The sequence below is a fragment of the Glandiceps talaboti genome, chromosome 17 (genome assembly GCF_964340395.1).
Source record: "Glandiceps talaboti chromosome 17, keGlaTala1.1, whole genome shotgun sequence".
Taxonomy (NCBI): Eukaryota; Metazoa; Hemichordata; class Enteropneusta; family Spengelidae; genus Glandiceps; species Glandiceps talaboti.
Genome location: NC_135565.1, coordinates 13,394,475 through 13,410,250, shown reverse-complemented (window position 1 = coordinate 13,410,250; position 15,776 = coordinate 13,394,475). Strand labels below are relative to the sequence as shown.

General features: G+C 36.5%; 1 protein-coding gene across 2 annotated transcripts; it reads left to right on the top strand.

The window, feature by feature from the left end:
- Positions 1-353: 353 nt before the first annotated feature.
- Positions 354-14,144, top strand: LOC144448269 (uncharacterized). Of its 2 annotated transcripts, none has more exons than XM_078138449.1 (7): positions 354-420; positions 6,790-6,848; positions 7,317-7,721; positions 9,096-9,281; positions 10,043-10,234; positions 11,372-11,479; positions 12,422-14,144. In XM_078138449.1, the coding sequence occupies exons 1-6, from the start codon at positions 410-412 to the stop codon at positions 11,458-11,460; spliced, it is 942 nt and encodes a 313-aa protein (XP_077994575.1). In that variant the 5' UTR covers positions 354-409; the 3' UTR covers positions 11,461-11,479; positions 12,422-14,144. The 2 variants fall into 2 exon arrangements, with proteins under 2 accessions (XP_077994575.1, XP_077994574.1); XM_078138448.1 differs by lacking the exon at positions 354-420 and adding an exon at positions 4,171-4,238.
- Positions 14,145-15,776: the final 1,632 nt, after the last annotated feature.

Here is a 15,776-nt window from a genome sequence, read left to right as displayed (position 1 = left end):
GTACACAAAAAAATATAGATTTGAAAGCCAGTTGGACTGGTGTATGAATTAAAGACACCAGACATACGGAATGAGATAGTTAACAAAGGAACCGTGATTCTGGAGGGGGATGGGGAGACCATGGCTCTCAACATACCGTACAAACTTGCAATTTCAGAATTTCCAATTATTTCTTTAGCAGTATTTTTGTTTAACCTACCCATCGTTGCTAACAACGTCTGTTTCTGTAAACACATAACATCACCATCGAAACCATGACATTAATTGACGTCATCTTTCACCTGAACCAATGAAAACGACGAAAATCCTAATCATTCAAATTGTATCGCTACTGAACGGAGTATAGCGCATACAATAATTATAGCCGCAACGTTTATCAGCACCTCGTGCCTTTGTCAACCTGGTAAGCATGGCGTTCAGGTGAGCACAAATTATTTCATTTCAAAATTTTGGGCGTAGTGGTCCAAACACTTAAGTTGTATCTGCATCAAAATCGTATGTGTTATCATCAGTAGTTGTCTCTCTGATAAATATTGTAAACCTGGAAAGTTTGGCTAAATACTTTTATTTTCAAATTGGCTTATTTCGTTGGAAAATAAAAAAAAAACCCGCAAAAATAAGTGCATGTAGTGCCTTACCTGTACATGAACAGAGTGTACCTGTCTGGTAATTGCTAAAAAATTAATCTAATAAGACTGAACAATCTTCTAGTCGCGAAAAGATGTAGGTTTACAATTGCAACGTGGAAAAGAAAATTATCAGAAAACCGCGCGAGAAATAGTGAGATTTGATTACTTTTCCGCACAAACATTGCAGAATGCCTTGGGTAATATGTCCTGCCAAGCTCAGCACAAGTGTGATCACATAACGGAGAAACCAGTATAAGCTTAATTACGAGTAAACATAAACAGAACGCCCTACAGTTTCTTAAAGATCATCTTCCAGGATATTTTGAAGATAGACGATACATATCGAATGTGCAAGGTTCCGGTAAGGAAAGGATCGAAATTCAAGACACCGTCCAACTGCATAATATTCATGTGTTAAAAATACTGCGGTCATGACTTGAGACTATCCCGTCGGACGACGCGCTGTCGGTCAGAAACCACAATCCATCGAGCAGTGAACGTCCCATTGCCATGTTTCGACCGAGGCTCTCATTATAGAGTCATCTTATCAGCCATAGCTATAGATAAGATCATTATTTTTTTGAGAGCCATCTTTTTCGATGACTGTTTTTAACATCTTTATTTTAAAAGTTCAATTCAAACTGGCCTCGAAATGGTGTGCAAAGGATACATATACTTAAATTATTGTTATTAGTTTTAATCAACACGACACACAGACGCCGCGTTACAAACTTCACTATAAGTCACCGAAGGGCTAGGACATATGCCACCTAGCTAGTAGCCTGGAAGTCGGTCATAACCCAGTAGTCGTTCTTGTTTTTATCAAAAAACAAACAATTATTAAATATGGAAATATTAATCACTGAACAACGAGCATCCTGTTGTGTATATCAGACCATTTAAACATTATTTCAACAACATTTTTAATACATGTAATTCGTGTTTGCACATGATTATAGTTCATTTATCACATCATCAGCAACGTGCCCCGGGGACGTGCCAAACATATTTTCGTACTAGTATCAGTGCAAAAGGACAAGTTAATGTAGAATGCACCTCGAGATGATTTCCACTGACAATGAAAGGTCTTAAAAGCTATTAAAAGCTATTACATCTTGCGATATGGAAACTTCCTTTTGGCCCATTTGAAAGTAAAAACACTGTTTTGTGCTGTCTGTATACGAATTCAATGATGTCTGTGCCCAAAAAAGTTATGACCGAAGTCTGCGATTCTGTGTGTTTTACTGTTTGGACATTGAATATATGACTTGAAAAACAACAACATATTTCCAAATTTTGTTGAGTTTTCATTCCCATCAATATATGAGTATAGCTTTTGTTAGATTTGGATGACTCTGGCTTCCACACAGCTGTAGATTTCCTCTACAGGTGGTTGTCAAATCTATGATCGTGTAATGTAGTGTTAACGTCAGACATGAGTTCACTTGTATCTATTGAAAGGGGAAATATGTTATGGTGAAACTGGAAATACAATTGAAACCTGTTGAATACAAATTACTGACTGACTGACTGTCTGTCTGTCTGTCTGTCTGTCTGTCTGTCTGTCTGTCTGTCTGTCTGTCTGTCTGTCTGTCTGTCTGTCTGTCTGTCTGTCTGTCTGTCAGTCAGTCAGTCAGTCAGTCAGTCAGTCAGTCAGTCAGTCAGTCAGTCAGTCAGTCAGTCAGTCAGTCAGTCAGTCAGTCAGTCAGTCAGTCAGTCAGTCAGTCAGTCAGTCAGTCAGTCAGTCAGTCAGTCAGTCAGTCACTCACTCACTCACTCACTCACTCACTCACTCACTCACTCACTCACTCACTCACTCACTCACTCACTCACTCACTCACTCACTCACTCACTCTGACTCAGTCTGTCTCCCTGTCAGAGTGTCTGTCAAATGTATTCCACTGATTTAGCAAGAACTGCCTGCCCCAAAACAGCATAGAAAGGGAACATGTTACATGGATCGATCACACACATATTAGATTCTTGTTTTCAAACTGCATTTGTAAACCACTTAATTCATTTCACCAGTGTGGTCTACTCAATTCCATACAGTGTGCTATTTACGCCAAACTATAGTCTTGTATTTCAGCTAGGTAAAGGTGCAAAGACAATAATATGAATACTAGAGGAAGGATTGAATGCAAATAGAAGGTGTGATATGATATACGGAAATACATGTGTTTGTGTGTTAGTGAAAGATATCTCCCATTTACCTTTTTTTACTTTGGCATTTGTCATAGGTGTATTCATTCTTTAAAGAAATCGCACAATGCAAGAGGTGAATAACTTGATAATTGGATATAGTCTGTATATATGTGATACGCTTGTGTCCAACACACATCAAGTGTGCAGAGTGAGTGCTTCAAGCCGAAATCAGAGTTGAAAATCTCACATTTCAGTGCACTACTATTCTGCCAAACGTCAATTAAAAGGGACATGTTATACGACTGTTGTGGTAGGGATATTTTAGAAGTCACTGGAGAGCCTACTAGGTTTTGCAAATCTAATATGACGTCAAACAAAATCATTACTTTGCGCGGCCTAATAAGGTTGCACATATCCGACGAAAATTGTCCAAGAGACATCCATTAAGTAGAAGATGTGTGCTGTATGATATACTTAGACAATATACCACTCCTCGGGATGGTATATCCACTGGTTTAACCAGTTGATAACGTATAAAAATGTACACGATATGAGCTAGCGTGTATAAGTCAAACGTGGATATTACCAATCCTTAACACAGGGTTGATTGCACCATCATGAGTGTTGAATTGAAACATTAAGCCCAGACAACACATTATTGGAATCGGGAACATTATTTTTTTTTAGAGTTTTAATTTTTACTACTTCTTTTTTTTTAATTTTGTAAAATTTATTCTTTTAAATTGAATTTAATTGAACTATTATTATAAATACTTAAAAAATATGACAGTACATGGGTTTCGGACACCAATTTTACAAGGATGATGAGGCAGTTGTACTGTTGATCTGTAGCTCATTGTTAGATTCTAAAAACGGTAAATCAATATTCCACCCGAGCGTGTCTATGAACAAAAGCCCCAGGTATATCTTCAGGCATAAACATTCTGAATTTGATGGATGGCAAGGAAGACAAGCGGGTAGAAAGAAACAAAGAGACAAAAAGCAAGACAGAAAAAAACCCGGTGATAAATCGTAACAGATATAGGGTTGAGAAAGTTCTAGAGAAACAAAAAGAGACATAAAATTAGAAAGATTACATTGTCAGACCAGGACGCTCATCTATCTTAATACCGTCTTCTCCTTTTGTCCTATAATAGTTAATGTCTGGTGAAAACAAGCTTTGTATGCATGCGATAGAATGGCATGCACGCATGTCAAATTCCTTCAGTCCTGGTTACCAAAATTATTGTTGCTAACAACATGCATTTTTCTGTAAACAAATAACATTGCCATGGAAACTATGACGTCAGTTGACGTCATCTTGCATTTGAACCAATGAAATAGATCAAAATTGCAATTATTCAAGGTGTGTCGATACTGAAGTAGTGGATATAACATACAAATTCAACCGCAACTTTTAGCATTACCTCGTGTATCTGTCTACATGGTAAACATGGCTTCCAGGTGAGCAACATTTATTACATTATGATATTTTGTGGCGCAATGGTCCACATTTCGTTGTACCTATGTAAAATTGTATGTGTAGCCATCTAGTGGTTTGTCTGCTACCATGAATACTTTGTGTGGTGACGTAAATGAAAACGGCACGTACATCAATATTATAGAACTAGGATGAAAAGGAGAAACATGCATTGAATTAGAAAAGTACGGGGAAGTCCATTGCTTTAAAGTTACGAAGCTCACTGCGCACGGTTTGCCATGTATTTACTTGTGGCGAAACGCAATTGAGTTTGGCAGGGGTTGGACGGGGTGCTAAGGCATTGCTTTTTGTACTGTTGAGTTTTCCATTTCCAACATAACGTCAAAGTGGTTTTGGTCTCACAGTCTGTGTAACCTTATTTTTTTTTATTTTTCATTTTTCATTTTTCATATCGATATCTCTTCAACGAGTTTACGGTGCCAGTTGAACATTACAAGTATTTTGCTGTACTTTCAAATTTCTTTGGGGGATGAAGGGGATCGGTGGTTACTTTCAGGAAAAACAATCAGTTTTAGACAGGTTCAGTGTCTTGGGAAAGACAGAAATTGAGAGGTTACTGTCGTTGCAAATTCTAATACAATACGGCAAATGATATCACAAATATTTCCCTAACATTAGCAATCGCCATATTTGGACTTTATTAATGGGTTTCCAAAAGTTTTAGCTTTAAAATGGGGCAGAGTGTAGAATCTGATAGCGTCACACAGTGCGAATACCTTGTCTAAAATATACCGAAAATCAATTTTTAACAAAACTGTTTACATTGTTTACGACTAGTGAGTGCCTATGAGTCACAATTTAACGGAATGTTAACGGACTTACAACATACTGATCATACAAAACGCAGCTCATACCAGCAAATTAAATTTATAGGCTTTCTTGCCCAGGTTTGTGACGGCCTCGTATCTGGTTCCGTGAACGAATTATCCTCTTTTAGATGAGGAATATGTTTGTGTTTTCCAAGCCGATGATCGTAGAGTAAACCACAGATAGACAAAGAACATTCTCTAATTTACCCCCTTGTCTTCGAGTAGACCAAATACCACAGGACAAACTGCGTCACTCTTTTTATTTACCTCCCAGTAAATGCTCTATTCTAGACTTCATTGAGATAAGTGATTCCGATAACATGACCTATCAATGTTCCCTGCCATCTACACGGCACACAAATGCTACGTGAGGTAGGATTCAGAATAGTTTGAAGCCCGTGTAGACGAAAGCACGTCCTGAAACCGTCCTGATTTAGGACACCTTTGAGAGGTTTGCTGAAACCCTCCTGACTCCGTCCTGACAGTACATAGGACGGACATCTACGCCGCAACCTTCCTACGTGTACGTGTAGACACAAACCTATCCTACCTCAGGTAGGACTTGGGACTGCCTCAGGTAGGACGACCTACGTGTAAATGGGGCTAGTGTCATCTGTCAATCTTAGGAAATGAGTGTCGAGCACATATCGGGGAAATGTAAGCTTGATTGTCACTAAGCATTCCATTCAAACAATTTGTTTGAAGATCGTCTTCCAGGGTATTTAAAATGTCAAAGTTACACGATACGTATCGTATGTGCAGGATTCCGCTCTGGGAAGGATCGAAAACCAAGATGTCACGACGTTCAGTCGTTTGATACTACGCACATTACTGAAATTCTCGGATACACGCCACTGGTTAGTCGATGTTTGATATATTACATCGTCAACGCGCCCCGCGAACACGCTAAACATGTGTGCTATTGCATCAAACAGATAGTTTTGTATAACTCTACCAAGGAATAAAAACAGTTTTGAACTCGTAATGTGGGAAACGGACAAGTCAAGGTAGAAATTAGATGCCAGCTTTTCAATGAAAAGGAAAGGTCGAAAAATTTCTCAAAACTTTGTGATATGGAAGCTCGCTTTTGACTCATTGGAAATAACAACAGAACTTTGTAGATCCACCGACTTATTTTCAAGCAAGTCGCCCATTTTTAATTTTCCCATAGACAGTATTTGACAGCCATATTGGATTCTAAAATGGCTTAATTTTGATACCATTTTGACCTCTATTTCAAAATTTTTGTTTGTTTGTTTGTTTGTTTGTTTGTTTGTTTGTTAATGGACTCCGAAATTTATCTTAGTTGTTGTATGAAATTTGTCCGTCGTTTTTATCCACGACATCTACATTAAACAGCGTGTTGAATAATATTGGCCCTAGTTTGGGCTAAACTTCATTTTTCTAAGTTGTAGACGTGCTTTTGATACAATATAACGTCATCACTTTAGCAATTAAGGTATGCTGAAATATTGTCAAAGCAATGATTTATGTGTTATATTGGTAAACAGTTTTTCCAGAATAAGTGGTATCAAACCATGATCATAATTAGTTTGCTGACTTCTTTGAATTTAACTACACATGTTTATTAAATGAAACAGAATCTTCAAGTTATTGCAAGTGACAAGGTAACACTGTGAATGTCAGGTAAATGTAATTAGTAAATACCAGCCAGTAGTAACGGGGTTCATTTCAATTTCACCAGGGTGAAGATAGTATGTCTCTGCATTGTATTGCACCTTTTGACGTCTGTTAAAGCCGCAGGTAAGAACCACAATCTGAAAAACTATAGTTTCACCGTTTTGGAAGATGGTTCCTAAAACTTGAGTTCCGACTGTGAAGGATAATCTAAATGTTGAAAAAAATTGATTTCATGTAGGATTTATACATATTGTTCTAATAGGTCTGGGATAATTTGTAAATTTGTTTGTTTGTACCTCTTTACTCTACTCCTGGATATTTAGTATTCCTGAAAATACTTACTAGTTATTGGGATTTCGATATTATCCATTTTCATCGTCACTAAGTTAAAGAACGATAAATGAAAGGACACAAAGTGTAATCTATATATTTTATTTGAATCATAACCAGACAGGCCCTTATTTTTCAAAAAACTTGGACGTAACTAATAGTTTACAAACTGCTAGTATGATCGTCGTATGACAGATTTAGCGAACTCGTTTCAGTAGTAAGATGTACAGTTTTTCACGATGTTTTCTATTTCCATCTTAGATGTAGGAGCGACTGGTTTGACGATTACCGATGCGGCTACCACAACCTACTCAGCCACTGCAACAACAATCGCCTTTACAGTAGACCTGACCCAAGACGCTACTAATGGAGGTATTGCAGTGACTGGTGTCAAACTGTATATCACTAACGGTGACGGTGCTTCCCCATCAGTTGAAACGGAAGTGACAGGACTCACAGGAACACTGACAACTACTGACACTGCTACAAGTATCCCAGGTCTCGGAGCATCGATCACTTTAGACGACATTACCAAATGTGCTGCTTATACTCATGTATGCGTAGAAATTCTGGATTCAACTAATGCAGACAGCAATGCAGCTAACAACAGATTCTGTATACCCTTTGGAACAGGCGCTGACCAAGCCGGGACAAAAACCTGTCCAGGTTAGTATACTTGTTACACTTGATATACAAAACCAATATGTGCTAAAGATCACCGATACCTAAACCGACTGTGTTAGAATGCAAAAGTTACAGGTTATCCAGTCTATACTTTACTCCGTAAGTTTGCACACTATACAATTGAGGTTAAGGCTACATTGTTTAGAACTTTTTGCTCGAATATGTACTGCTCACAGCTGTGGTCATTGTACAATAAGAAGTGTCTTAACAACCTTAGAGTTGGTTACAACAATGCGTTTCGCATTCTGATGGATTACTCACGTGATTGCAGTGCCAGTCGTATGTTTGTACAGCACACAATCCCCACTTTTGGGGCTCTTAGACGTAAATTGGTGTACAACTTTTTTGAACGTATCGGAAACAGTCAAAATAGTTTAATTGCAGCAGTGCTAAATTCCGATACAATTCTCTATTCGGGGATTCGTAAACTGTATAGAGATTTGTTGTATTTTTAAATGCTTTTATTTGTTCATGTGTGTATTTGTCAGGTTGTCTTTTTTGAAGTCTTACTTGTTTTAAAATGCTGTTTTTTATGTATAGTTTTTATCTATGGGATGTTTATGAGCCTGTTTGCGTTCTTTTCTTTCCCGAAATAAAGTTTAATAATAATAATAATAATAATAATAATAATAATAATAATATAACAAAAAGTAAAATCGCCTATATTTCGAATGAAAATTCTGTAGCAAGGGGGATGCAATATAGTCATGAACAGACTACTCTACGAAAACCTGTAGAGTAGACAACGTGAAAAGTTATAATTAATATACGGTAAAATACGTACAGGAAGATCCACAAAACTTCGCGCCCACCAAAATGCAGGAAAGACTTGCGCCCTAAGAGATAGAATAACTAGAATGTAGTTAGCGAATGACGTAACTAGGCATTCACCTTCCCGTACACTATATCGTTAAAATGAATGACACTATTCTGTTAATATCTCATGAACAGACGGTACTATTGTACCCATAACATTTAGCCCAATTTCCCAATTTCATCATTATTTTATTTTAATAGATTAAACAATCATCGCTAATAGTAATGCAATGTAATACTCGTATCACGAATGTTGCAAACGCCAAGCAAGCTGAACAATAATAACGAAATAGATTTTTTACCCTTACTTTACTTTTACCATTCTTTTCGAAACGTATGCAAACTTTAACCAAAAAATCTCCCTGGAAAAAGATTAGTGTTAATATGAAACTTGCTCGCTTTCATATGTAAATTTTAAAACGCTATTTGCTTTTTATTTCCTATGTAGTTACCTCATGTTCGATTACAGTCTTATTATTTGTTTGTTTTCTTATACGTTATTCATAGAGCTAGACTAAGTCTTCCCTTCTCTTTATACAGGCGGAAACTGCCTTGCTCTGACAATTCCAACTGGTGTAAAAGTGACTCCTGATAACACACTCACCAGTGGTACAATAGTAGCTATAACCTGCGTTACAACTGGCGAGACATTAAGTGATGGTGATGCTTCGAGAACCTGTACTGATGGAGTATGGAGTGGTACCATGCCAACAGGCTGTGGATCAGGTAAATGAGCCTTGAGGTGGCTAGATTAATGTAATAAAATTTCAAGTACGCTTTTAAGTTGAAAGGTGAAGGTCATACATAAGTGCATGTCAAACATTGGTTGGTTGAAAGTAGAAACTGAATTATATGGCGACATAAGGAAAACGGAATATCCACCATGAAGTACTCAACTAGAAGGTCAATACTAACGCTGAAATAATATGTTAGATTATGCAGTTATATTAATACTTAAAATTAGAAATCACTGAGCAATAAAGCTGTTGATATTTTCAGATTCACAATATGCGACAGAATAACACGAACCAGACAGACTTTAACCAATTGTCTCCAGTAAAGGTAGTGTATAGACAACTGTAAACGACACCACCAGTGGTGAGAGTGAATATATGGACTATTCCATTTTTTTTCATGAGGACATCTACCACTTGATCTACTGTACCGACATTGTTTATGTCACTTTTGCCAATGCCTTGCACATATCTCGTTAAAAATGTTATAATAACCACTATTACCATAAAAATGTATTACCAAATTTCGTTTTAAATGAGCCAACCACGTTTGAGGGAATGATCGCACAGATCCATGGACAGACAACGTAGCTACCTAAACCCCCCTTAAGGAAGTAAAAAGCTTTTCGAAATCATGTACTTCTGTGCGGCATTAAAGTCTCTCGTGATACAACTGGTCGTTGTTTCTAACTTTCGCTGTATTTTTTTTTTTTTACAAAATTCAGATATTTTGTTTATGTTTATATCTTTCAGCTTCTAGCAGTACTAATTGCCCTGTACTGACGGCACCAACTAATGGCTCTCTGTCCAGCACTGCTGTCACAAGTGGTACAAAGGTGATGGTCACCTGTGATTCTGGCTTTAAACGATGTGGAGATGCAGAGATAACTTGTATGACGGATAAGAAATGGAGTGGTGAGGTGGCAACCTGCACTGACGGTGAATGTAAGTACCAAACTTACAGGGACACAATAAAAGTCATTTTCTCACCAACCCTGCATCGTGCAACCTCTCTAAAATAAAGTTATAACACATGATGGCAAATCTCCCTTAGGAAAAGCTTGTTGTACACTGCATTATGGGCAATTGAAGATGTTAGGAGCTTCATCAGTTTAAAACCGATTGCAGTACAATGCTGAGATCAGTTGTGAGAGCAAAACGAAGCTCCAGACATTGTCAATAACGAACAGTGCCTCGCTCACGTTTTGTACAGCAGTCTGTCAGATAAGCCTATATTTGGAATCCCACATTTATAGAGAGACCGTGCTATGCAGAGTTGGTGAAAATGACATTTCCTGACCCATCAAACATACAGAAATGTTTGTTTATAGGTGCTTTACTCACCTTTTAGAAAATTTGTGACGGTTTTAACTGTAAATTTGTTGTTTCAGTGGTTGTCTGATTGAAAAAGTAATACGCTAGTTTACAGCTAGTGCAGGGTTAAGGAAATGCAGCTGTAATATACGCTTGCTTTTGTTCTCCAATAAAATATAATTACACCTATGCCGGCCTGTACAACAATATTACACCATAGCAGTTCACATGAACGGCAATACTCTTGTATGTTGTAATCCCATCTTTTGCTACCCTACCCCATTTAATGGCTTCTATAAATTCTGCATATTCCCGTTAATGAAGACACAGTATACATTTAATAATGGGGGATTTTTTATGCTGTCGAAATTGTAGAAGTCTTTTAGAAGGTTTAGTTTTAAACATAATATGCAAGAGATTCCCTTGCATTAATTAAGTTATAATCTTTAAACTCGTTTGTTTGACATAAGTATTGTCAATGAGAAATCTCTATTTCCAATGGAGATGTTTGACAGAAAATTATCATTGTCAAATTTTACAGTTAGGGGGAGCAACAAAAGTATTCATCAATTTTAACATGTTTTCAAGGTTCTGAGTAGTACAATTACATGGTAATTTTCTACCTCTTGATATTTGTGTCTACAAATACTTTGATGAAAGTACTATCATTCGGTGAAAACATATGGGAAAGCTCCAAATCAAATAATTTGCTATTCATGTCGGTTACCATAAAAAGTAAATATCGTATTAATATTTATTTATTTCTAGGTAATGGGGACAGTGGCGCTATTCCAGCACTGAATAAGTTTCTAGCCTGGAATATGGTCATAGTGGTACTTGCCTTACTTACAACCTAGATACTGAATGCATATTTTGGTAAGTATTAATTAACGTTTAAAAAGAATGAGAAGATGGGGTGGGTGGCAGGGATGGGTGGGGGTGGGGAGGTAGCTCCACACATCAAATATTTATACTGTGTGGTATACTTTGTTGATATGAAAGTTTCTGTTTGGTGTGTAATGGTAGTTGGTATGTTGTGTAATAAGTGTATGGCTAACTAAGTTCGACAGCGTTGGGAAGTGTATATTATGTAAGCCACTCTACTAAGTAACGGGAGTTTATTTGATAATGAATAAATATTTTAATATCTTTATGTACAAATGTGTCCATATCTTTATAAATTGTTTAAATGTTCACTATTTTGAAGCATTTAAAATAAGATTTCTTACTGCCTTGAATTTCATTGTGGTGGATTTATTAAACGTAACAGTTGTTGTATTCATCATTTTCTCTGATTTATGAACACGATTTATCATTTACAAAATTAATATTTCTTTGATTGTACTGTAGTGTATGTATGTCTAATCATCTCGTTCATCACTCTTGGTTTAAAAGAGATTGTGATAATACAGTGATGGATATTCCATGGAACACATTATGATGATTAAAATTAACAATTATTCATCAAATGCTGAGCCATTATTTCCACTGTTTGGCGATTTATGTAATTTCATACACTTAGAGAATCTATTTGGTTAATGTTTTATCATATCATATTAATCAAATATATGTTACAGTTCCATGAAATTATTTGCTTCTGACCTGATTTTTAATGAGTGATAAATAAAGGCTGCAAGTCTCTGTAATTCATTTGGTTAGTTATGACTATTCGTAATTAGTTTTGAATTAAAATATCATGTTTTTTGAAGGCTTTTGTTTTTGTAAGTGTTTGCAATCTTAAGTTATGCAACTCTCTTTTAAAAACGTATGCTATTATTTTGTTAATTTTTAAAAATATATTTCGTTTTTAAATTTCAGATGCCGGGTTTGTTATCAGAAAATGATGCCGACAACGCTTGCCTATTAATCTAGAATCAATCGCGATGGTTTTTTTTAATGCATGTTGTTTTATTAGTGTGTGAATCAACTTGTATATCGCCATAATATATTTATCATTTATCAGTTTGATTTATATGAAGTGTTCCAACTTTGAATTTCTCAATCTGACCCACGTTTTAATCAGTGTAAAAAATATTTCAAAAGTTATTTTGAAAGAATGACATAAAGACCACGAATTTCAGGCATTATGTTTCGGTAGTTGATACTTCATGATTCTAAAATATCTACTGAATTTAAACAGTCAAACAGAATAGGAGCGAGTCAAAAGGCAACTCGGCTTCACCAAACCCAACAAACTCACCCCAACCCAAATCAACTCAACTCAACTCAATTCAACTCAACCCCAACCCAACTCAACTCAACTCAACTTAACTCAACTCAACTCAACTCAACTCAACTCAACTCAACTCAACTCAACTCAACTTAACCCAACTCAACTCAACTCAACTTAACTCAACTCAACTCGACTCAACTTAACTTAACTCGACTCGACTTAACTCGACTTAACTCAACTCAACTCAACTCAACTCAACTCAATTCAACTCAACCCCAACCCAACTCAACTCAACTCAACTTAACTCAACTCAACTCAACTCAACTCAACTCAACTCAACTCAACTCAACTTAACTCAACCCAACTCAACTCAACTCAACTTAACTCAACTCAACTCGACTCAACTTAACTTAACTCGACTCGACTTAACTCGACTTAACTCAACTCAACTCAACCCAACTCAACTCAACTCAACTCAACTCAACTTAACTCAACTCAACTCGACTCAACTCGACTCAACTCAACTCAACTCAACTCAACTCAACTCAACTCAACTCAACTCAACTCAACTCAACTCAACTCAACTCAACTCAACTCAACTCAACTCAACCCAACTCAACTCAACTCAACTCAACTCAACTTAACTCAACTCAACTCAACTCGACTCAACTCGACTTAACTCAACTCAGCTCAGCTCAACCCCCTAACCCAACTCAACTTAACTCAACTCAACTCAACTTAACTCGACTTGGTGAAGGTGTCCAGTTATTTAACAATAACTGAATATCTCTCTAAATCACATATGTACAGTAATATCTTACACAGTTACCTATGATATATATGGCGATATATAAAAGAGATTTTTTTATTTCTGAGAAATTTGGTTGAAAATTGACCAGTTGCTGTTAATCTTTGTCACCGGCATCATTTACACATATCCAGGTGTTGCATGTGTGATTTGTGGAAATAATGCAACATATATATGAACTCATCTTTGGTTGTCAAAATAATATCATAGGCCAGGCACATTCTCGACATGACGTCATGATAACTGGTGTGTTTCTATGACGTTACTATGAATGTAATACCAGTGGATTCTCGTTATAGTAGAGTCAGATGCTAAATAGTATGACGTTTAGTTGATGGATACTAACAGAACCTTTGACAGAAAGACAGTATTATAGGAAGGAAATAGTCGACAGCATTAGTTACCACAGAACAAACAAACAAACAAACAGACAGACAGACAAACAAGCAAACAAACAAACAAACAAAACACAAAAACGAAACAAACAAACAGACAAGCAAGTAATCAAACAGATGTATATGCATCAGGCATACATGCATGCATGCATACATACATACATACATACATACATACATACATACATACATACATACAAACATACGACAGACAGACAGATTTTGAGTTATGTGATCATGAACATAAATTGTCTGTGCAAAGTATGCCAACTTGACTTTGGTGTTGTCTATACTTTCGTAAAATACTGAGATTCTTTCAAATCATTGGTGTCCAACTAAACCCCATACCATTATGCAATCTACTGTATGTATTCTGATTGTCCTCTGTGTTTGATGATTACGTAACCGAGTTAAACATTGGTTTGAAAATAAAATATGCCACTTAATGTTTCGAGAGTAAAACACCAATTCTCATAAATTAATTCTTGCGACAATAACATCTTGTCTGCCCTGGGGCTTACATAGTTATTTCGTGTATACTGTCCAGCAAATATGGTATTTTTTATGACAACCAAAGTTTGGATTCAAATCTCCACATAAACGAAGATGGAGAATATTTTGCCCTCTGTGGATGTCACTGTATCGTTCCTCGTAAACAATAGAAGGAATCAATATTACGTTATCAAATTTAAACGAGTTTAATCGAAAGGGGAAGATTAATTCTCTCGCGATTAGGTTAAACTAACGTGCCTATTATTTCGTTTATTGACAAAATTATAACATTGGAAAAGTATGTGATTCTAATTTCTTGTATAACATCTGAATTGAAATGAAACTAGTGAATGGACAGCTCTCAAAATGTGATTGTCTTTATTTTGTCAATATTTCCGAAAAGGTACGATTTTGTCTATCTGGATTAGACTAAACCGAAAGACATTGACTTTGTATATGTCGATTAAGTTGGATGGAAAAGGGGTGGGGGGGGGGGAGGAGGGGGATTAGTATATCTCGAGTAACTTAAACAGGAAAGGGGTGGAGGAATTGGTATATCTGAACTAAGTTGAACCGAAAGGGGGGATATTTACTCTATCTCGAATAGGTTAAACCGAAAGGAGAGTTAGACTCTCGATTAGGTTAAACCGAAAGGTGAGATTAGTCTATCAATAAGTTAAACCGAAAGGGGAGATTAGACTCTCGATTAGGTTAAACCGAAAGGGGAGATTAGACTCTCGATTAGGTTGAACTAGAACTGGGGAATGGGGGGGGTGGGGGTGGTGGTGAGGGTGCTGAAGTCTGTGTTAGAAAAACGTAACCGAGAGTACAAAGTATAATGTAGTGTCTTCGGTTTGGTCTAAAACTGTTATTGTTATGTTATCGACAGGAATGAAACTGTAAGTAAATAAATCCACCGAATCAAAGATAACGTACAATAGAGTTATTGTTGTGTTATTAATTTAAAAATATGACAAAGTGTTGATTAAGTGTACACATCACTGCCGTTGGTATGCGAAAACACAAAAAAGAGAGAGAGAGAGAAAAAAAGGAGAAACAAGCCGCAAACGATTCAGCAAACACTGTACACGTTTATAGTGTAAGAAAGGCCAACATTTAGTTTGCTGTGTATCTGACAGGTTTACATGTGAAAACTTTATTTGTTTTGATATTGGACTAAAAAATACTGTCCTATTTACAAATTTTCAAATTTTAGTATGATAATATTTTTTTACAGTAATTAACTGTTCATACCAAACGGCCATGATGTGTTATTTTGAAGGCGTGTTGAGTGTGAGAGTTGTT